The sequence below is a fragment of the Pyxicephalus adspersus genome, chromosome 7 (genome assembly GCF_032062135.1).
Source record: "Pyxicephalus adspersus chromosome 7, UCB_Pads_2.0, whole genome shotgun sequence".
NCBI classification, from domain to species: Eukaryota; Metazoa; Chordata; class Amphibia; order Anura; family Pyxicephalidae; genus Pyxicephalus; species Pyxicephalus adspersus.
The window spans coordinates 39,444,711-39,468,184 of record NC_092864.1 but is presented as its reverse complement, the minus strand read 5'-3'; the positions used below and the strand labels follow the sequence as shown (position 1 = coordinate 39,468,184).

Sequence of the window (23,474 nt, the reverse complement as noted above, 5' to 3'; positions counted from 1 at the left end):
GGAAAACAAGAATCTTATTGTTCATTTCTAATATTGAAATATTTCAGCACAATTCAGGTTATCTCTGCACTGAAATGTATCTTTTAATAGTATCAGTCATAGAATGCATGTAAAAATAATGTGGGTTGGGTTCTGCTTGCTAAAGATTCATATAATAAGATCATATCATTGTAACAATAGTTTTAACTTTGTGCAGCGCTGCATCACACCATACATACATTACATTAATTCATAATAATGATCATGATAAAAATTACCATTGCAAGATATAACTGTTGCTTTGAATTTGCAAGGAGCTTACACTCCACCAACTGTCATCAAGGTAATATTGTCTATAGGTACGGTATCTATAAACCAAATGTTGGCATTCCAGGTTGGAATCAGGGTGGAAGGTCTGCTGTTGTTAGGCCAGTGTTATTGGGACACTTGGGAGCCAATGGTTGGAATATTGGTTTAAAATTCAAGGGAAACCATCCAGATTGCTGTATACATCCATGCCACTTTTAAAAAAAAAGCCCCCTTATGTAAGTAGAATTGATTTTCATAAATGAGTCCAGTGTGTACGTCATTGCAGATGTGTAAACTTACTGGTGTGATAACCACAAGGGAGCGGATTGCATATCAGCGCTGCCTCTGCGTTCTTTCCCCTTCTATCAGCAGATATGGTGCTGCTTTTTAGTGTCCTAATGTGCTTTTTTCTGATGTCAGGTAGCCAATGTACAAATTTAGCATCGCATGCAATCTGAAGCAGTGGTGCATTGCAATCACCAGGTCCCCCTTTGGCTGCCAGATAAGCTTTATTTGAATCTTGTTCATTTGGACGGCGGTGGAGAAAGAAAAGAAGGAGGGCGAGCGTGTTTCTTGAAAGCTGCCTGCAAAGGATGTGCAGAAACCATTCTGTTTGCATCCTTTCAGGGGGAGGACAAGCAGGATGGAGGGAGGAGGGATCTTCGCTCCCTCTCTAGAGATGTACTCTTTGTGTAGCAGCAGTAGCAGCCTCTCTTGGAGGGAAAATCGGAAACGTTGGCCCTAGGTGTCTATGATCTTACAAGCCATTATTATTTAGGATACATTTCAATAAATCATTCCATTAGGCCAATTTTTGGTGATGGATAAGTGGGCAAATCCCTGTCAATTCCAATTATTTATTCTTACAGGCCTCATATTGTGCTGTCTCTTCTTTATACGCATCTTTTGGTGATATTTCCTGATTTTCTTTTTAAAAAATCAATCTTTGATAAAATCAAATGGCATACTGTTATCAAGTCAAACTTGCCACTCTAGGCAATGGCATATAGCCCTGCCGTAAACCTTTAGAGCATTGAGGAACCCTTGGGATAACTTTCGGGTCTTGGGGAACCCTTGAAAATACTTATTATATCCAAAGCTTTCAGTAAATTAGATTGGTTGTTATTAGGAAGAATGCCTCTTACATTGCTGGCCAGTGGAAAGATTGTCACCTTTAAAGATGGACAACAAGATCATTGGTGTCTCCTAAACTGGCCTGAGAGGCACAAACTGCTGATTGTCAATGAACTTGTAGCAACTTCTGGAGAAACCGTAGGTTGGGAAACATTGACTTAAGCTGTCTTCAAACAAACCCAACCTGGGGCCTAATTCAGCAGAGCAAAAGGCAATGTGTAAAGGGTAGGAACCGATAACATCTAATATGAAGTAGTTATTAAGATAGTCACTAAGATAGCTTCATTAAACTCAAATTTGATTTGGATATGGGATTCTGCTATTGTTATGGCTGTCAGAACTGTTTTGGAAAAGGAAGAGAAAAGCAAGTTGTTTGAAGCATAACTTGGTGTTGGGCCAGGGCCCTAATTAGCCTTCTCGAAATAGGACGTCTCAACCAAACTAATTTTCATATAATCTTTAAAGGTAAACTAAAGTTTGAAATACCTACCCTTCCTCCATCCACCATTCCCAACCAGGGCTTCATGAAACCCTAAGTTCCTTACAGAAGTTGCCAGGGGATTCTGGAGCTGCGGTTTACTGACCTCCTGTAAGATGATGCCTGGTTTCCTCCAGGGCAAACACCACTTGGCAAAGCCAGCAGCATGAAACAAAAGACCTTTTTTTTGTAGCCATTCTCTAATATATGGGGGACATTCTTTCCCCCTAACAACCAATGCATATATTGTTTCATCCTATTAACTGGATAGAGAAGGGGTTTCCGACACCTGAAATTTATTTTAGGGTTCCTAATGGGTAAAAATATTAATAAAGGTGGCTCTATATGGTGTCTGCAAATATCTTCACCCATTGTTATTCTGAGTTCGCTGTCATTCGGCATTATGAATGACACAATCCCTGGAAAACAGGAGCTATTTAGACTTGGCACTGAGACATGCCCAGCTCACCATGCATTCTTCTGATATTTGTTGCAGAAAGTCATTAGGTACAAATTATAAAGCTTTAACACATGGTTAAATATCTTTATTTTAGCCATGTAACCAAAATTTTCAAAGTTTTATTGGACACAATGGAAAAAATTGTCACAAGGTAAGTAAATTTCTCCTGGTATGTTAGCTTAGTGAATAGAGCCCATGGTATGTTTTCTTTGCCATAGAAAAACGTCATCATCTGCACATCATTTTTTTAAAGGTTGCCTTAACATGTTTGGACTGCAGCTGGTATTTAAAATCTACTTTGTGATCCTACCATATTCTTGTCTAGGCACTTCCAATTAGGTGGTGGCCACTATCTCCCAAATGTGCATTTGTTTTTTCATGCTCTCATATGTGCCTATCTATGGTCAAAACTACAAGAAACTGTACTGACACACATTGCTCAGCCATTGGCAACTGTTGCCTCTGTGAGCTACATTGTTTTGTAACTGATGCTGGGGTGGGTTTATGTAGAAAGAAAAGTCTGGATAACCATCAGTTTTTTTTTCTGAAGGAGGGGAAGTATATAAACAATATTTTATAAATTTGTGAAGGTTCTCATTACTGCAGGTCTTTGTATATCTAGCAACAGTTAGTCACATTCAACTGGACTTCTTGTCATGCTGAAGATGTCAGCTCTGATTCAGAACTGATAAAGCAGCTTGGAAGGCAGCATCTGATGACCAGTAAATAGCACCAATCGGCAATTAGAGGACATTTTGAATATCCAAGACATTTATAAGATATAAACCACAGCAAAACCACCACAGAGACCTAGAATCAAGTGACCCAGCAAACCTAAAAAAATATTTCTTAAAATCATTTTAGTTAGTTATCAAATGTTGTCAATCCTGGACCAGATCCATTCTATGTTTACTGGATTAGTCAGGTTCCCCCATGATAGTCTATCTTGTCCAGTCTTAGAAAGCTTTAATAAATCCGGCACATTGTATACAAATTCCTTATGCAATGTTACACTTTTATGGCTGATAATTTACAGTGGTGCCTTTGGTGGTGTAATGGGAGTTAAAGAGACAGCCATCAATGAATTCATTAAAGTGCTGGCCTTACAGAATCTATGGCATGTCAGTTGGTACCTCTTCTTTCCTAATATTACATTGCTGATATTGGTGACGGAACAGAATTACCATCAGATTTTTGCATTGACGCTTGGATGAGTCAGGATCACATTGTGCAGCAGTACAGTCCACCTGAATGACAGTATGCTCTGAATGCTCTTGCATCAAAAATTACATTTTGTTTCTTTTTTCATCCTTTGATGAGAATTAACACTGCTGATCTCCTGCAGCCTTATTGAAGCCCCTTGCACTATCATTGCTTAGGTTCCCTGATGGGTTTCCCAATGGTGACAACAGCAGACCAAGCCTGTACAATGTGTATCAGCACAGCTGCTTGCAGTCTCAATTACAAAAGAATGTACCAGTATGACAACACAGTACAATTGTAAGAAGGGCATTGTTGTTCTTAAAAAAATTAATATTTAGAAGTTACAACTTGATGCAGACTCAACAAAGTTAATTGGAAGTCTGACTGAATGGTTGTCTCTCCATTATGAGAACACTTGGACTGCCATTTGTGTATGTAGATCATTGGACTGCAGAATAACATGAGCTCCTAAGTGTTTGTACCCTCACCAGGAATTCCAGACACTTCAGACTTGGCAGTGACACTGCAATGTGTTTATTGTTCGTAGAAATATCATTATCGATCATCATGTGACCACACTGAACAACTGCAAAGTGCATAAAACTTAAAGAGCACCGATCAGCAGGTGTATTGTTTTATGTTCAGTCCATGAAACTGTAACAAATACAAAGTTCTGTTAAATACGTATAATTACAGCATTCAAATTCTTCCTCATTTCTCCGCAGAAGGGCTGTACCATATTTTTTCAGGCATCATTCAGTATCTTTTTCCTGGACTGAGATGCCAGCTCAGTGATGACAAAGATGTGTAGTTTCTGGTTCTCAGGGCTGCCATCAATGGGATACCTCCATACCAAGCCCAGAACAAAAGTTTGAATTTTGCAATTTTGGAACTTTTAGACAATCAGAAGTCGAGGCAGTAAGTTTAATTAGTGTGGAGCTTAGAATGATGGCTCCTGCTGGTGCTACACATTTTTTTTGCTGTGTTAACAAATTTCAGTTCTTCCTCTAGCCTTGTGATTTGTAACAAAGTTACAATGTTACAATATGATCACTGAATAGAGTCCACAATGAGGAGATGCTGCCTATAGCTGACTGGTGCCATTATCTCAGCCTAGGAAAGTCACTGGACTGGAGGACAAATTTCATATTGTTTCTTTATATGTCAGGAAGGTATTGAAGCAGAATGAAAAATATTTTACAGCAAAACATGTTGTATTGATCACTACACTCATCACACACAAATTGTATCAAAAATTCATCTTTATTAATAATAGGTGAATGAACCAAAGTACAGTTCACTACAGGTTCAGTGATCATTCTCAGTAAAAATTCGAAATCCACTCCCAGTTGAACCCATTCCAGCAAACCTAAGAAATGGCTCATGAGGGAGTTCCTGCATAGCAAGGAGCATCTTATTTTGTTTTTCCACAAAAGTTTTTTTTGTAATTTTTATTCAATGTTAAGGCTTCCACCAGTCAATGGGAAGGCTACCAGAAGCTGGATACTATCAATTACCAGTTAATGGGAAGGCTGCCTGCCGTGATGTTAAGCTAAAGTCACACTTGGAAATTTTGGCAATCAGGCAGGTCCATATTGCAGAAAGGGACAGGCCATGTCCCTTCTGCAACAACTGGGATACTTTGCAGTTCTAACTTCCCCTATGTGTGCTGGGAATGAATGAACTCCAGTGCGCCTTCAAAGGAGTTACATGATCCCTGCCAGGCCAATGGAGATAGTGAATGGTAGATGGCGGCGCCTCTGACAGAACAGGGACAGGTGACTATTGATGGATTTACTTCTTCTTTAACAACTGACACAAAGCTGGTTGCTGATATACACGGCAGGCAGAATATGGTAAGTTCGACACCAACCCATGATGCTGGCAAAACCAAACTGTGACCCTGATCTTTATTGTACCTCCAATACACCTCAATACAAAAACATGCCTGATAGTAAGCATCAACTGAGATAATTCTGGCGTATGCAATTGAAATCAACATTATTCATCAATGTCAGTATACAGGGATGGTAACAGCTCAAGATCTTTATATAAGACTAAAAAATTGTGTATACCATGGGCCTGGTTTAATAAAGTCCTCCAAGACTCGAGAAGATAGACTAGCATGGGAGAACATGGGGATCCAGCAAACCTGGAATGGACTGAAAACATTTGCCAACAGTAAAGTATTGTAAGAAATTGATCCCAGGTTTGCTGGACAATCCGGTTCTGCCATAATAGTCTATGTTCTCCAGTCGTGTAGAACTTTAATAAATATATCCCTCTGTATCCAGAGATCACTTGCTGTTGATACAAAGTCATGAATACTATTTATCCAGAGGACACAGCTGGGAAATGTTCATGCTGGCCATGAGTTTGTGGTATGGTTACCTCTTCCCTATCCCAAGGAACTGCTGCTTCATGGGAAAAGCTACAAGTAGCCACACCTGTTGGCAGCTCCATAGAGAATGAAAAGGGATGGCAGTGAATGGTACCGTACTGTTTACTGCTAGGTTAGCTGTCAAATGTGCAGACGCCGGTTCTTTAAGAACCAAGTGACCTAGTGGCAAGCCAACTGGTGCTGCATGGGATCACTGCATCCTAAAGCTGTCTTATCCTGCCCTAACTGCTATTATTAGGCCAAATGTGTGTAGAAATTGGCATAACTGTAACAACTGATCCCAGGTCCCCGGTCTATGTACATAGCACAGATTCTCTCCATGCTGGATGGCTAAAGCACAATATTTATAAATATTAAAATAATGAACATAGTTACTATACAAGACATTTTAATCTGCAGCTACCTATCATTTTCTAAAAGTGCAAAAAAATTCCCAGAAGCTATGACAACAGTTTTTTATAGACCCAAGTATCAGGAATCCTCATACGCTTTGGACAGTAATTGGCTCATTGAGGTCCCCAAAGAATCTGCAGAGCCTGAGGTCAGGCCTTCCTGGCAATGGGAGTACACTTGTTAAATAATTTCAGCACATGCACAGAAATATTCAGCTCAAATTGTACAGGACAGAAGCAGGTGTGTATTTGTATGCAAGATACATACAGAATAATATACTTCTTATACTGCAAGGTTTTTTTAAAGTTTACTTGAAATTTTTTAATATTTTTTTATTAAAAGCTGCAGATTTTTAAATATTGAAAACTTTAACTGTCAAAGCTCATGTGAGATTTTAGTGATTTAAAGTCAGTTAAAATCTACTCCAAAGCTGAACTCCAGGCAATTATTGTCTAAATACAAGATGCCTGCGTGTGTTCTTACTAATTCTTGGTGTGCGTTGTGTATTTTTTTCCCTTATTTGTGCAATAATCTAGCATGAAACTTTTCCTCTGTCCAATAGCTTCCTGTAATACAGACTAGTCACTGCTACTCTCTCTCTTTAGGCAGGGTGCCTGGTCTTGTATCCACCCCCTGCCTCTTTATCTGTAGGCAGCCTGTAGTGGGTTAGGCTGCTAGGTCCCTCCCATGCCTCCTATACCTCTCTATTGTGTTCTGTGCCACATACTTCACTATTGTGTTCTGTGTTCAGTGCCACATACTTCTCTATTGTGTTCAGTGCCACATACTTCTCTATTGTGTTCAGTGCCACATATTTCTCTATTGTGTTCAGTGTCACACAGCTCAGTAGTGCACATAGTGACTCTTTGTTCATTTTTTGGGCAGTTCAGAGTTAGTTCATTTTGGTGTAATAAAGGAGATCATTTGTGGTATAGCTGAACTCACCAAATTTATTAACCTTTAAAACACAGAATATTCACAAATTTAACAAATGTATTACCACTAAAATTCAGAATATTCATTATTATCCACAGAAGTTTAGACCAGGCTGCAAAATTGTGTATTACAGATAATTATGTACTACAGAGAAGCAAATGCTAAGTTGTGCAAAGTGGTTGCCTTATGAATGCCACATTGCCTTATGAATGTCCACAGTCAGAACGAGCTACATCCTTATACCATTGGCAGGAATCTTAGATAGAATGGTGAGTGATGGAGCTTTTTGAAGATGGCAACAACATAAAAAATCAGATTGCTGCCATGGTTTGCTGTGTCATATGGGAGGTTATAAAGAATTTGTTCAGTACCTGTGGAATGTATTTCCTTTTTCTAAGAGCTCATTCACACCTGTTTATCGTGATTTATTGCATTATTGCTCACCTTTAAAATGTCTTAACATGCATTTCATTAAGGCAGCACATTCAAATGTATGGGCTGCAAATGCTCCAGAATATACAAAAATTCGGAATGTGTTATTTTTCTTAATATCAAGTTGAATATTAATGTGTGTGTTTTATATCTCTGTGCAATTCAACTTTAGAAATCAACTAAAGTCCATGTATAGCAGTTCTGTTGTTTAATCTGTACTGGTAAGGGAGGGGATAGGAAGGGAAAAGCATGTGTACATTATCATAGGCTCAAGTCACTAAGCTTAAACCAGCAAAGGCATTCTTATTTCTAAAATAGTGTCTGTTCATTTTAGCTGAAATTGTGAAAACTAGTAGAGTAGAGTGTCCAAAGTTTTATTGTTTTGTAAATTGAACCCTATGCACTTTCTAATCCAGAACTATGTCACTGCCCAAAACTTCCCTATATTATCATTGAAGGCAGCTTTGTAACTTCATGCCATATGTCTGTGCAAATGGTAGAATTTACATTGTGAAATAAAACTCTCCTCTTGTGTCCTTGGGCCTTATTTATTAGAGCTCTCCAAGGCTGGAGAAGAAACACTTTCATCAGTGAAGCTGGGTGATCCAGCAAACCTGGAATGGATCAGGTCCAGGATTGAAAACATTTGCTAACAAATAGCAAATGACTTTCCATTCCAGGTTTGCTGGATAACCCAGGTTCAGTGATGAAAGTGTATCCTCTTCAGCCTTGGAGATCTTTAATAAATCAGGTCCATTGTTTGTATCTGTCATTTGTAACCCCTATTTAATGTACAACAATATGTCTGAGCTATATAAATACTGTTTATATTTATGTTATTAACGTGCCCTAAACTAATATAGCTAATTCTTCTCATATTGGCAGCCAATCTCCACCAATGCACAGGAAACTGCCCCTGACTTTTTTTTTGTTCTTTGAACATAATACACAGCAACACAGAGCAGTGTTTCACCATAGTTTAAGGACTACTGCAGATAAAGGCAATTTGTTGTTTTATTGAGTTGGGGTGCTGTTTAGAATCAATGGCACTGCAATGCACTGGCACTTTCATGGTTTGGTATGTGGTATGGCATGGTATTGCTTGTTTTTTTTGCTAATGGGGAGCTGGAAACTCTTAAAGAAGACCCTATAGATTCCTGAAAATTATAAAAATGTGTGTACAGTTAGGTCCATAAATATTTGGAGACAATTTTTCTAATTTTGTTTCTGTACATTACCACAATTAATTGTAAATGAAACAATTCAGATGCAGTTAAACTGCAGACTTTCAGCTTCAGTTCAGTCAGTCGAACAAAAATTGCATAAAAATGTGAGGAACTAAAGCCTTTTTTTAACACAATCACTTCATTTCAGGGGCTCAAAAGTAATTGGACAAATTAAAAAGTTGAAAATAAAATGTTCATTTCTAATACTTGGTGGAAAACCCTTTGCTGGCAATGACAGCCTGTAGTCTTGAACTCATGGACATCACCAGAATGCTGAATGGAAAAGAAAAATATTGGACCAGTTAAAGACTTTTTAAAAATGTCTTCCATAGTCCCAAAACTTGTATGGCAAGTCAAATCAGTGCTAAACAAATAAAAAAATATTCTAATGAAGATCAATCCAATAAAATTTTTTTTTAGCAGTCCTAAATATACATGAAGTATGCCAAATTAAGAAATGCAAGCATGTAAATTGCAATATCAGAAAAAAAATCCAAGTACAACTGAACTCTAATCAAAATATAAATTACATGCAAAATAAATGTGTATATGTCCAATTTTCTGGGGGTTAATGGTTAAAAAAAAAGTGTTGACTAGCAACTCAATATCTGAATGGAAGCAAGGTACTTAGTATTATTTTCAAGCTACTTGGAGACTTTTCCGGGAAGATTATTTGTTACAAATTGAAGAGGATCAATTAGCTTTCATATGTAACAGCATCCCATGGAGTAAGTACAGGTTCCACTGTAATCTCTACCTATACAATTGTGCAGCATTTGAATCAAATTATTCCGTAGGCTGTGAAAGCTGGCCTCACCCTGTGCAAACCAACAACACAGGGAGAACTGCTAAATGTTTAATGTTTTCCCGGCTGCTTCGGAGCAGCTGTAAATATCGCATGTGAAATAATACGGCTTTCCACCTTGACGCTGAATTGAGGGCTTGTTGTGGCATTGGTTAAAGAGGTTAAACACCGACGATGTAAAAGCGGCAGAAAAAAACAGTCTTTATGTATATTCAGCTCTGGGGACAGCTTTGCTTAATATTCAATGTGGACATAAAGTAATGGAACTCTAGCCAAAATGTTTTGGTAATGATTTGGGAAGGGGTTGAACCTACTGTGACCCCTCTTGGGGAAATTTTCCTTAATTCTTGTCTTGGTCAAACTCAGGAGAGAATGAAGGTATCATTTTTCTGTCTTTTTTCCATAGCTAGCGTAACTGGACCTGCAGCAAATGGTTATTTGGCCTACCTCGGTTTTAAAAGCTCTCCTACACTGGTGAATAATGTACCCCCAGGGGATTGTGGACCCTACTTACATGGTTGGGGTGGCTGTGTTCTTTCACTTTTCTTAGTTACCTTCAGCTGGCTACTGTGTCTCCATGGGCTCTATTTATGAAACATAGAATCCGACATTCCGTCAAACATTCCCTGGTGGGAATGAGTTACTGCCACTGAAACAGATGGACCTGAAATATTCCCACAAGGAATGTCTGATGTTTTTTAAATGCAGTCCCAGGTGTAGCAGATGCCTTGATTGGCTGCCAAGGCAGAGATGGTTAGGCAGTATCTGCAAGTGGGGAAAGGGGTTTATAACAGGTGCTGACCCATGGACTACTAAACCTAATTTCATTATTTTGCATAGGTCCACTTTGAAAGTGAATTGAGTGGACTTTAAAACTAGATCCCCACTTATAAAGAAATTGCAATGAGATTCCAGATTGCGAAGTGTCCACCACTTTTTTAAACTCAGTCACGCCTTGTTTAACTCCAGATTTATAAAAGGTCAATCAGACTTTGAATGATTTTATTTCATCAGTTTTATACTTTATTACTGTTTCCCTGCATTCATATTGTGTCCAGCAGCTGGAATTGCACTTTGGTTGTGGTGCTTATTTCTGCATGTACCAAGGAAAGTTTCTGGGTAAGCCACTTAATGAAATGTGTAGGAAACCCACACAAACACGTGGAGAACATGCAAGCTCATCTTGGATTGTGCCCTGGCCAAGATATATACCCTGGACCAAGTGCTGCAAAAGCCTAATTGTTAGCCACTTTTTGCCATCCCCATAAGAATGTTTTTAATGTTGGACCTGCAGTGCCTGGAATGTCAATGCACAGTATCTCTTGTACCATGTGTGCATGCACAAATGCCGTATGTGTGACCACGCTATCACAGATATCACAAATTGGTTAGAATCTTTCTTAAGTAAATCCTATTTCCAACGTGTTTTGCAGCATAGCTTCCTCAGGGGATATAGGAGATTTAGAAATCACTCAAGTGATAACTGAAGGGGATTTGTTGGGAACTACTTTGTGCTAGTGATTGCAGATGGTTGCGTCGTGCGTCGTGGTGCATTTGCAGTGGATGGTGACTATGGTGGCTGAACACATTATGTTGGTTCTGGCCACCCTTGAGAAGTCAGCAACTTATGTTGACTTGATTTTAGCTACTGTAGTTGGAACTCAGTTGAATGCAGTTTTCGTTGCTTCTTTCTATCCATAATTTTCCTGCAAACATTGAACTGCAAACCCCAAGCACACTCAACCACATGACGCGTTTGCGGTTGAACTGAATTTGACATGATAACCACAGGGTAAAGCTGCGCAGTACTGAAGATGGGTGGCTTTGTCTGAAAGGGGTCTTAATATTATTCTGATTCTAGTACAATGCTCATCAAAACAGCTCTGTGTTGCGAGTGTGAATGAGGCCTTAGGGATCCATGAGTCCCCAAAAAACCCAGAAATTAGCCAGAAAAGCGGCTGTGTCAGCAGCGAAAGAAAAGATGTTAAAATCCGTCAGAAAATCCGTTGCAAATGCAACGTGCGTGCCGACCTTGACTTAAATGTGGAGAAATAATGATGAATAGTGGAATGAACATAACGCATTATGTAAGCAGACATTTGCAGAATAATAGGAGCGAATTCTTGAAGCGAGCCATCTCTCCCAGTGACTTGCATCGTGCCGCTGATGTGATTTGGATAGAGTGGGTAGTAATCTCAGGAGGATTGTATGCTGATGAAATGAGGGGGCGGAGGTAGGCTGTGTATTGATAGGACTGAGGAGGACACAGAAGAAATTACGCCTAACTAGACAAAAACTAAACTAGATTATTCTTTGTTACCGCAGTTCTGCTCAAAGTTTTTACTTTCCATTAGTTAAAGTAGATTCAAACCATTACTGGATAACAGTTTAATAAATTGCTCCGTGTCATAAATAACTGCCATGTTTTTTTTTGGAAAAAGCTTTTGCCTATATTTTTAGAAATACTATCTTTTGTTGATTCTGCTTATTTGTATGCATTTTTATTTACATGCACTTGCTTCTTTGGTAGATGTACATCATTGCTCTGGTATGGTTTTCTGATGTTGACAATGGCGGAATATGCCTAAAAAATGAGTGTCAGAACAAAGACTTGTAGTCCCCACTGTTTGTGCTTGCAACCAAATGACAATACAGGAGGACAGGTAGCATTGTCACCCCACCTTGTCAAGTCACATCATAACAAGAAGTGCTTTACTAAAGACCTTTTTGACAATATCACTAGCTATATTCTTAATGAATTCTGAAGATTAGAAAAAAATTACCTTTTGAAATTACAAATACATGTTAAAGATTATATAATTAATGATTAGTGACATGATTGACATACATTCTAAGTTAAGATAGGTAAATCTGAAAGTCAAAGTTTATCCTTCAGTTTAGGACAGCCATTCTCAACCTTTTTAAGATGAGGGAAAGCTTGAAAAGATTTTCAGGGAACCCTTTCTAAGATGTATTATATGTCCAGTTTTTGATGCGTTAGCATGGTGGTCAATGGGAAGAATGTCTCTTACATCGTTGGCCAGTGGGAAGATTTCAACCCATCTAAATAGCCAATTAGATCCATCTTAAGGAACCCCTAAAAACCTTTGGAGGAACCCTGGATGAGAAACAATGATTTAAGAGAACATTATGCCCTTTCAACTTTCTATTTCGCTTTCATGCAATCAGTTATATATATGCTTACATTTTTAGTATAATATCAGTTTAACAACAAGATTGGCATTGCATTTTCATGAGTTAGTATAATAACACCAAATTCACATTTACACTTTTACACTCTCCTCCGGTTTCTCCTGAATCCCCTTGGTTTATGTGTCAGTAGTACATCTAGATATCTACACTGGGGTACATTTAACAGACTATATTCAGTTGTATTAATTTTTTTAGGTCAGCTGAGAGCCAACATCCATGGATTCCAGATTTTATTGAATTTAGTTGGATGGGCTCTGCCATCGAACCCGTGTTTGTATTTTTGTATTTAAGCATTCATTATAATGCAAAGGGTTTGACATTTTGGTATTTCCATTGCAATATTACATTGTTAGCATAAAACAGTAGCAATAAGTAACCTGTAGTGTGTGTGTGGTATGTAGTTTTGTAGGATACCCAGTATGTGGACTTCTGGAGTGAATGACAGGTTAAAATTTCATATGGCCATGTGCAAAGTGTAGTTTGCCAGCAATAAGGCAAAACTCCTAAATAATACAGAAATATTAATACCCTGTATACCGGTAGTTTTAAATGTTGTTTGTTGGGAAGTTTTCTTTCACATACTGGAGCAGAAAAAGGATCTCTCCAAAGTGAAGAATTTTATCTCTTGACATTTGCCACTGGAACAAGTGTTACCCTGTTGATGTATAAACTGAGTTTTGTTGGACTTTATATAGTTCAAATTGACCTTGTCATAGCATCACATAATTTCCACAAAATGTCACCAGTAAATAAGTAGGGTTCCAGCAAAGCTTCCTTATTTTTGTCATATAAATTACAAGTGATGATGTTTCAGACCTGTAAAGCTCCTTTCTCGGGCATGTCACTTCAAAATGCAGGGCTGCCATCAGACCTTTCTGGGCCCCATACTAGGAAAGCTCCCCACCCCCATGTCTAAAAGCTCCAGCATTGCAAATGTTAAGCTCTGCTGATCTAGATCCCACACAGATGGACCCCTTGTCCCAGAGCCTCAGAGCATAGGAGGAAAATCTGGTGACATCAGTGATGGCATCATATGGTCCCTATAGATGACATCAAGGAGCCCTTTAAAGCAGGAGCTAAACCCAAAGAGCAGATTTATTAGTTTTTGGCCATTTTAAAATAACCCGGGAGAGAAATGCTCAAGAAATTCAATTTTAAAAGGCATCTAAGAACAAAAATTAAAAAGTATTTGCAAAATGTAACCAGAAGTAAAATAAAGTAAAAAATGTGTGGCAGTTCTGTGGCGACATCTGAATTGAATGGGTTAACTGTTTTCTTCTTCACATGAACTCTGTAAAGCTGTTTGCATTTGTCTGAAAGCCGTTTTCACAAACACACTCAGCGTGAAATTATAGGTGTGTAGCGTGGCGGTTCATGTTGAGAAAATGGCAGCAGCTTATATTCTTCCTGCCTTTAATCTGCAATGTCTACAACTTAACATCTTGAGTGATATAATTACATGATTCATGAGTCATCTTAATCCTTGGAAGATGTCCATTTTGTACATTCTACCATGCTGCCCAGGAACTCTGCATAGAGGCACGGAGTTATGTTTGGGGTCATGTCAGACTTTAAATTGAGACTTATAGAAACTGATAAAGCAGATCCATTGAATATGATACAAGATCAGTGTTCCAGAGCAAATTAAACAAGGATGGTATTGTTTTTATCAGGTTTATTTGTGCTTCAATTTCTGCTCTATAGAGCTGACACCTTCAGATCCAGGTAGCCCTAGGTCAGAGGTAGGTAAACTCAGGCCTTTAGGCAAGATCCGGCCTAGTTGAATTGTCGCGTTATCGCACTTGCCCGTACAGTAACCCCAATTACTATGTCTAAAGAGCAGAAGCAACGAGCAGCTACCAGTCTCCGGAGGGTTGACCTTGATAATCGTGTCCTCAACCCCGAATGGACTGACTAAATATTTTTTATCCAACTCGGCAACAAAGCCCCGTGTTTAGTGTGCAACGACACCAACAGCACTTTCAAGTGGTTGAATCTCAGGGGGCATTTCGATTATAAAGCACGCGCACACGTACAGAGACTACACCGTGGATGAGTTGGAGACTGAGGCTGCTCGCTTGCAGTCACCGTTGGAAAAAAACCTTTCCTTGGGCACCTTGTTTCTTCTGGCCTAGTGTGCTTGAAAAGGCCTAGTAGTCCAAAAAGTTTGCCCACCCCTGCCTTAGGTCATCAAATATTTTATTTTTAACAGCTGCTGGAATCTGCTTGTAGATGTGTACTCTAACATGTTTTCCTGTGCATGCACCATAACCAGTCATGCTTAGGGCCCAATTGAATCTGTATGCTTTACTTACCTGTTAGGACCTGAGATAACAGGTCTAAATTCTGGAAGCAGTAATTAAAGAAGGGCAAGCAAAAGGCAACTGACTCCCCCTTAGAGGCAGCCAAATTTTACCCAGGTTCCTCCGTGTACTGTGGCATCAAAATCCAACAAAGGTTCCAACATACTAATTTTTAGGGGTTTATTTAACCTAAAACATACAGAAAGGGGGATAGGGTAGCAGAGTATCACAATATGATCAGTTTACATCCAAGAGCAATCCATACAGTCAACACTGACAGCTGACTTGTAGCATTCTTGCTTAACTTTCAAATCCTCCTCTGGAGTAGGTTTCCCATCTGCATGGCAATCTCAAATGCAGCACCAATGCCATCCTGTGTTAGAGTACCTCTCTTCTCAGGTCTCTTCTACTTTGCCTTCTCCACAACCACTGACAACCAGACTTATCCCCTCAGTAATTGTTTTTCAAACCCTAGGCCCATCCAGGCACCCAGGGGCCGTAGGATAAACCTATATATAGGATATATTTATCTCCTGTCTTCCTTAGCTTCTTCTAGTAATCCATTGCATGGACCCCCTTACTAGCTCAGTTCTTCACATAATTAATTTGTAACAAAAACCTACCTTAAAAAGCACCTACCTTAATTATTGTCAAAAGCCAAAAAAAAGTAATGCACCAGGACAGTGATTCTCTTGCACCTTGCTATGGACAGACACTTCCCTTGCAACAAATGGTAATCAACCTTCACTCTCTAAGTACTGCTCAAATCTTGTCTAGATTACACTAAGATTACCCCCTAAATCTTAAAGCGAAACTAAAGTCACAGCATACTTACTGATCATGGCACATACTTACATTTTGCTTTCACCTTACACCGATAACACGTCCTGGACCACCATCTTCACCACTGGCTCCACAGTGGACTTCTGTGGAGATGGTGATTCTCCTCACTGATTGTATGATGTAACATATCATACATTATGTTACATTATCCCCGGTGGCTACCTGGGTGTGTGGGCGCCGAGTAGTTAAGAGCAGAAATTAAAAGCTACCAAAAACCAGGGAGTTAGTTATAATTGCATGTCTTTTTTGTCAAATAGTGCTACCTCCTTTTTTTTTTTTTTTGTTCGTTTAGGTCTGCCTTAAAGGGACTTTACTTACTAAAGAGATGCTACACTGACTTACCATCATTCATTCTGTGTGAAGGCAGCCAGTTTAATAGAGGCAGGTCTTTGCTTCCTCATGTTAGAGCCCCCACCAAGCACAACAATGAGCAGCACAGTGGTGACATCACCAAACCTCACTTCAAATGTTGTGGATCCAAGGCAATAGTACTTTTAATCCCACACCTTATTTAAAAGGCAGTAAGCACAGGAGTGTCTATGCACCCTCACACTACTATGAAGTGCACTGCTTTTTTTAACAATTTTAGAAAAGGCCTGGTTTGCAATTGATGTTCCAGTTCATCCTAAGGAAGGAGGTCAGGTCTCGGGGAGTCCAGCTGGGTTTCTGGAGTCGGCTTTGTCCACACAACACAATCATACTGGAAAAGAATTTTACCTTCTCCAAACTAGTACCACAAAGCTGGATGTAAGCAATTCTCTAAAATGTCATTGTATGCTGTAGCACAAAGTGTATCCTTCAATGAGACCAAGGGGCTAAACCCAAATCTCCAAAACCAGCCTCCATTCTACTGACAGTGTAGCTATAGATTGATTTTTACAGGTATGCAACCGACAAAACTGGTGATGCTAAAACACCCAAACTAAATATTTTGGAGGTATAACTTCATACTTTTTGGCATTTAATGTTAGTCAGTCAATAAAACTAAACCAGGAAACAAAACTTACTGATGTAAGGAGAAAAATGGCTAACCTCTCTATGCAGATAATTGGAGGTGTACAATAGATGATATGTACAATAATCTTCTTTCTTGCATGTGTAACATTTTTAATTACAAATAGAACAGATGTGCCTTGATTCTTTGGTATGTTAACAGTTTAATGCACCTTAAAAATTATTGGTATATTGGCTAGGGAGTGCAGGTATGGTTATCCAATGGGAATCTATGTATCTATTTGTGGAAAGCAACATACATATCTTTTCCTTATTATTGGATTTGGTTTGTAGCTATTTTACTCTGTGTAGTACACCTTACACAAAGGAGAATGTAATCAAAGCAGTTTTCACACAGGCCTGTGATGACCTGAAAATAACCTGATCATTACATTGTTATCTTATCCCCCCTAAATCCTTGGTTTTCAATGCAAACTTTGTTCCCTTTTTTTTACGTTTATAAATGGTTAAGGAAAGCATTAGTATTAGTGAGCTTTTCTATACAGCATGTTGGGATCTGTACAGAATACATAGGGCCCTTTGACACTAGTGGTGTAAAAATCTGCCGCACAGGTAACAAGATTTGGAAGCGGCTGTGCTTGTTGCAGTCACAGCACAGATCTGCAGACAACCTCACAGCCAAAAGTGTTATTCCACTTTTAGGAACCGCACCACAATCCATTGTGGCCACAGCAGCATGTATCAGCAAACAAACAATGGAAACTGACCTATCTTATTCACCTAAACAGAAAAAAAAATACAATTTGGAGAATTAATTTTATTTTCAATTGTAATTTGTAAATTTTGTGCTTTGTGCCTCAGTAAAAGTTATCGGTTTCTAAATACAGGCTGAATACTGCTCATGGGTGTCTAAACAGTGGGCTGATAAAAGGTGCACTTTAAATTTACAGTATCTTTTAATTCTAAGAAAAAAGCCAATCTGAGAATTCCCAAAGAGACATGATGTGACACACACAGCTCCACTGCAATATTCTTTCTGTAACTATAGTGATTGAATAATGCAGTACAGAAGAACAAGTTACAGTTTTTTTTATTGTTTTTCGAACAATTCAGACTCAGAAACACATCAAAAAACTTTCAAGTCGATTATCAGAAAAGACATCAACAACTGCTGTTCTGCATTGTGTCTCTCCAATCTGGTATTTAAGGGCATTGAATGTTTTTATTTATCATTAAAGGACAACTTCAGACAAAAAATGAAAGCATTTTTATAAGAAAAGTTTTATAGATGCAAAGTAGACAGATTATGGCATTCTCCCTACATCTAACATCTGTCATCTCCCTTTTGTGGAACCTTCCACTTCTGCACAGAATAACTGTCAGGTATAAAACAAATAAACATACAGAGAATAATGGCATCCCTTGTCTCCTTTTCACAATGAATTGGCTGTACTTTCCCATTTTGGTCATTAGATGGTGCTGTAGCTGGTCTACAGCTCCAATAGCAACAGGTTTGTAATTAAGATACTAGGGATGCCAAAACTTACACCTCTTCTTAGAGACAGTCCTTAACCATTATTTATGGTTTTAGATTTGCAAGGGAAATGCTGTCAATTAAATATATCTACTAGTACAACAACTACAACAAATCATGCGTTTATTACTCCTGGTTTCAGTACTTTCTGTGACAATGACCCAGAACAGGTATGCATATTGGGAAAGTCAGAAGTCATTATCTGTAGCCTTGATCTGATTCACTAACTTCATGTATAGAATGTATAGAGTCATGATGAACAGCCATGAACAGTCAACACTCTTCATTTCTCCGAAGACATGTTTCCTTTAAAATGGAAAATTTTGTTTTATTTGGGACATTTATGTGGCTTTCATAATACAACATCTTCAGAATGTGAAGTTTTTTTAAACCTTAAAGCTGAACTCTAGGAATATAAAAAATCAGTGTTCTCTCCAGCCTCTTTTGGCTGGGTGCACTACCTGGAACTTTTAGGTAACCACACAGCTGTTTTTGGGTGGTTATTGAATAGTTGGGTCAAAATAGGTGTGGCCACCCACTTACAGCTTCTTCCCAGGCAGCTTAAATGTCTGTTAAAAATGTCTGGGGAGAACACTGTACAATACAGCAAATGCCCCAGTTCTGCTTTTAAAAATACTGTACATTCTGAAAAGTACCTACATTCTCTTTACTTGAGTTGTTTGGTCAGCCCCCTCTTCCGTGCCAGTTAAATGGACAATGAAAGAACAGCAGCACACTGCTAAGATCAGCCTGATGTTCTCTCCCCTCCCCTTTCTGTTCTAAATATTTATAGTCAGCATATGGAGTACCGCTGATTTTCTAGTATTTTTCTCTCCCTGTCCCCTTCTAAACTGGATTCTGCAGTACAGGAATTGAGGCTGATACTAAAGCAGATTCAAGTATTTATATGGGTTGCAATAAATGTACATTAAGGGGCCTTTTTAAGTTTCTGCAATACAGTAATGTGTTCTGAATTACATTTTCAATGGGCTGTCAATGCCCAAAAATTAGACACTACCATTTTTTTGTAATGCAATATTCTCATTGTGGCCTGTACAATGTGGGTGTATTGGGTGAGATGCCCTTGGGTGCCAGCACACTGCACAACATGTGCATTGCAGCAACGTGTGATTTGCCTCTTAAACATATTTAATGAACGCAAAACAGCATTCATTGTCCTCTTCATCTGCCTGAAGATCAGCTTTAAGATGGTATATTCCTTGATGACCTAATTTCTTTTATATGTTTTGTAGGGCTCAGCAGATTCTTACACAAGCAGACCATCAGATTCTGATGTATCTCTGGAAGAGGACAGAGAAGCAATACGCCAAGAGAGAGAACAGCAAGCCGCAGTGCAACTTGAGAGAGCCAAAGTAATGCATGATAAATTCTACTAACAGTGTTATTTCTAACTAAAATGGGCACAGAACAGAAAACCAAATCACCTATGGCAAAACTTCATCAACAAGCTTGCATTTATGTGATCCCCTTAAACCCTAATGCTATCAACACATGCAGGAATTTGACTTTTGGATGTGGCCACTTGTTTTTGGTGCTTTACTATTATAGTTTATACAGTATGTGTTTTTGCCCATTTAGTGCAAAGTGGTTGGTTTTCATGACAAGGCACCTAACCCTGCTTAATGTTTCATACCTTCCATTAACCCAACTGCAGCTCTGTTCATCTACTGGGGCCCTAGGGAATACCCATTACTTCTGGGTATAACAGAGCATTTGACATTCTTCCTTCCTCTTGGGATGCAAACACTGTCACATCTAGAAGGAGAGAAGTTCATCAGCACTGTGTAAGCTCCAAAACATATCTTTCCTTCATGACCTGTGGAATTCTAAATTCCTCACAAAACCTTTCAATGGAATTCAAATCAGGACTTTTAATAACCCTGTCTGTAACAAACCATTTCTTAATTATGTGCCATTCCATGGAAGATTTGCTAGCATGCATTAGACTGAGTCTGCATGGACTCTTCCCCCAATTATTGTTTAAACTGAACAATATTTGCCCATGTTTGAAATTCCCATTCATTCCAATGGGCCAGTCCACACCAGAGCATTTTCTGCAGCATTTGGAAAGTGTTAAAACACCCCAAAACCCCACCCAAATGCCCTAAAATGTCTTTCAAACACCCAAAAACTACTATGAACTCTCCAAATGCCCTTAGTAAAATAAATGGGGCTTTTGGAGGTATTTGGGAGGTGATTTTCCCTATTCTAATTCTTATTTGACACATATCTTAATTTAAAATGCCCTTTAAAAAGCTAAAGTTCAAAACATAAACAAACATATACAAAAGCTGTATGGACATTTATAAGCATTTAAGAATAAATTCTATTGATAAAAGGCAGGTCTGGGATTTAAAAAAAATGTGTTCCACATCAGACATAGCAGTTGCAAAACATGTGTTTTATTGTAAATGATGTATTAATAAATTTCCTTCTTTTAAGCAAGTGAACCTGAAAGGTCCCATTTAATGGTTGTAAAATAGATACCTTTTTAAAATAAACTCAGCGTAGACTGCTTTTTGAGTTGAAAGATCCAATGGCTGTTCCGTTTCACCTTTCAGAAAAGATAGTCCTGCATTCTCATCAAGCACACTTTGATATAATGCAGAACCTATAGCTGACTTGATCACTGCTAGCTGCCAATGTCCTGAATCATCAAAGCAACCCCAGACAATAACATTTCCAACACTATATTTCAAAGTTGATCTGAGATTCTTCTCCTGAAAGGCTGTTTTTGTTTGCACCAAACACGTCTTTGGTATGATGATACATTGGTCCAGAAGGCCTTGTCTTTATATGGTCCATGCCAATTCATGGTCCATATAAATATATTGAAAAGGTCAGGAATTTGAAATGAGCATAACCTCTTTATGAATGTGCCAAAACATTGCCTTTCCTCAGAAGGCAAACATGGGGTGGCTTTCAAGGTGCATGATAATAGCATGAATGATACTACGAGATTTGGTTCCTTTACACTTTAGGAAGATTGAATAAACTGTCTTTTATAGTACAAGAATTGTCATTCACTGTTATATGTAAATGTAGTGATTTCTGTGATTGATGTCAATGCTGCTACCCTCTATTCATGATGGTTCCATGTGTCTTAAGACCAAGCCGGTGGCATTTGCTGTAAAGACGAATGTGAGCTACTGCGGGGCTCTGGACGAAGATGTTCCTGTACCAGGCACTGCCATCTCCTTTGATGCCAAGGACTTTTTACACATTAAAGAGGTAAATCTGGAATAGATTTCTCTTGCCACCTGTCACTAGCTAATAAAACATCAGCGGTCAGACCACAGCTTGTTTAGGCTAAAAGGAAAACTGACCAGCTGCCAGGCCTTGCAAGACAGGATGATTAACCTCTTCAGCATAAAAGACCTTTTCCAGCTGTATTTTTGATTTTGCCTTCATCTGCCGCAGAGCTATAAAACAATGGATTTAATGCAGCTGGAAAACAGAGTTCAATAATGTACCTTTTACCTGGATGGTCTTTTCTTTGGACAATGAGTACTTGTTAACCAGATGTATGCATGTATGCAACAGCACAACAGCATAAAAGGTTATGTAGGGGAATGAACAAAAAGCAGAAAAGCTTCATTAACACAAACAGTAATTACCCAGAAGAAATGAGAGCTATAACATGCAATGCGAGGGTTTGCTGTGGTATTGACTCTTTTTGATATGCTCCCAATTTCTAAAGGCACAATTCAAGTAAATTAAAATAGCTGCATGAATGCATTTTAAATATTTTTCTGTGCTTTTACCTTTAATTTTTTAGGTTGGTAAAAGGTCTATCGGACCCCTGACTCTTCCCTTTTCCAATCTCACACCCAATTTGAGTCCTGTGATATGTTGCTTCGCCAACCAATGAAGCAGTGCAGGTAGGGGGGCCACCAGAAATATCAAGGCCCCATATTAGGTAAACTTTCTGGGCCCCCTTCCCCCACATGTAAAAATTCCAGCAAATGTCAAGTTGAGGGTCTGGGCCAACCAGCAAGGGAGCCAAGTGAAAATGGAGTCCCACCACAACGTGCAACTTAATCATTTGCTGGCTAGCCCAGATTCAACATTTGCACCTGGTTCTCATGCTAGCTAGGGAGGGAGGATCTGAGCTAAACTATCAAGTGAGCCTGGTGAAAGTACAGATTGATCCTTCACTTGCACCTTGCTCCTTTACTGGCTAGCTTGACACTCCACTTGGATTTGGCTGGCCCTCTTCTGCAGCAACTTTTAGTACAGAGGAGCATAAAACTCATTCCATGTGACAGTGCGGGCCAGTCTCTGAGAGCCAATGCTGTCACAAGGGTCACAAAGGTCCAAAGCCTTGTGTATGGGACTATTTGAGTTACTCAAATCTTACACAAGACAGCAATCCTTTCCAGTAATGCAATTTGCAACAATTTTAATTGTTTTAACCTTGTCTATATAGTGTACAGCAACCTCATGACTGCACTGGAACTGTAGACTAGGCAAGAGTGAAAATGTGAGTTTTTTCCTAGCGAATATGTCAGTAAAGTTCACCCTTTTGGAACAATGCATTGAAGTCAATAGGGAAAGAAAGACTAAACTGATCTTTTCCTATGCCAAAATATTCTAATCCTAACCTTAATATTAGCGCTACTCCATTAGCTAACATTAACCATGATGGCGTATCAACAGAGTTCAACAAAGCCATGTCACATAGTGTCAGGATATAACAGCTCAAAACATGACTACTAGACTACTAGCTTTAAAGAGGAATTGTTGTTTTAGGCCACCTATAGCCACATTAAACAACCATGTGCAGGCAAGGCAATCTTCTAGAACATACTATAGATGTTAGTAATAGTCCCATACCATGTGAGACATTC

The 23,474-nt window shown here is 38.8% G+C and overlaps 1 protein-coding gene across 1 annotated transcript in view; it reads left to right on the top strand.

Annotated features, from left to right (window-relative positions):
* CACNB4 (calcium voltage-gated channel auxiliary subunit beta 4) overlaps positions 1 to 23,474 on the top strand; it is a gene marked incomplete in the record, with an annotated part of 90,788 nt that overhangs the window by 33,048 nt on the left and 34,266 nt on the right. Inside the window, 2 exon segments of the mRNA XM_072418151.1 lie at positions 19,857 to 19,976; positions 21,733 to 21,855. Of these exon segments, the coding sequence (XP_072274252.1) occupies positions 19,857 to 19,976; positions 21,733 to 21,855 (243 nt within the window).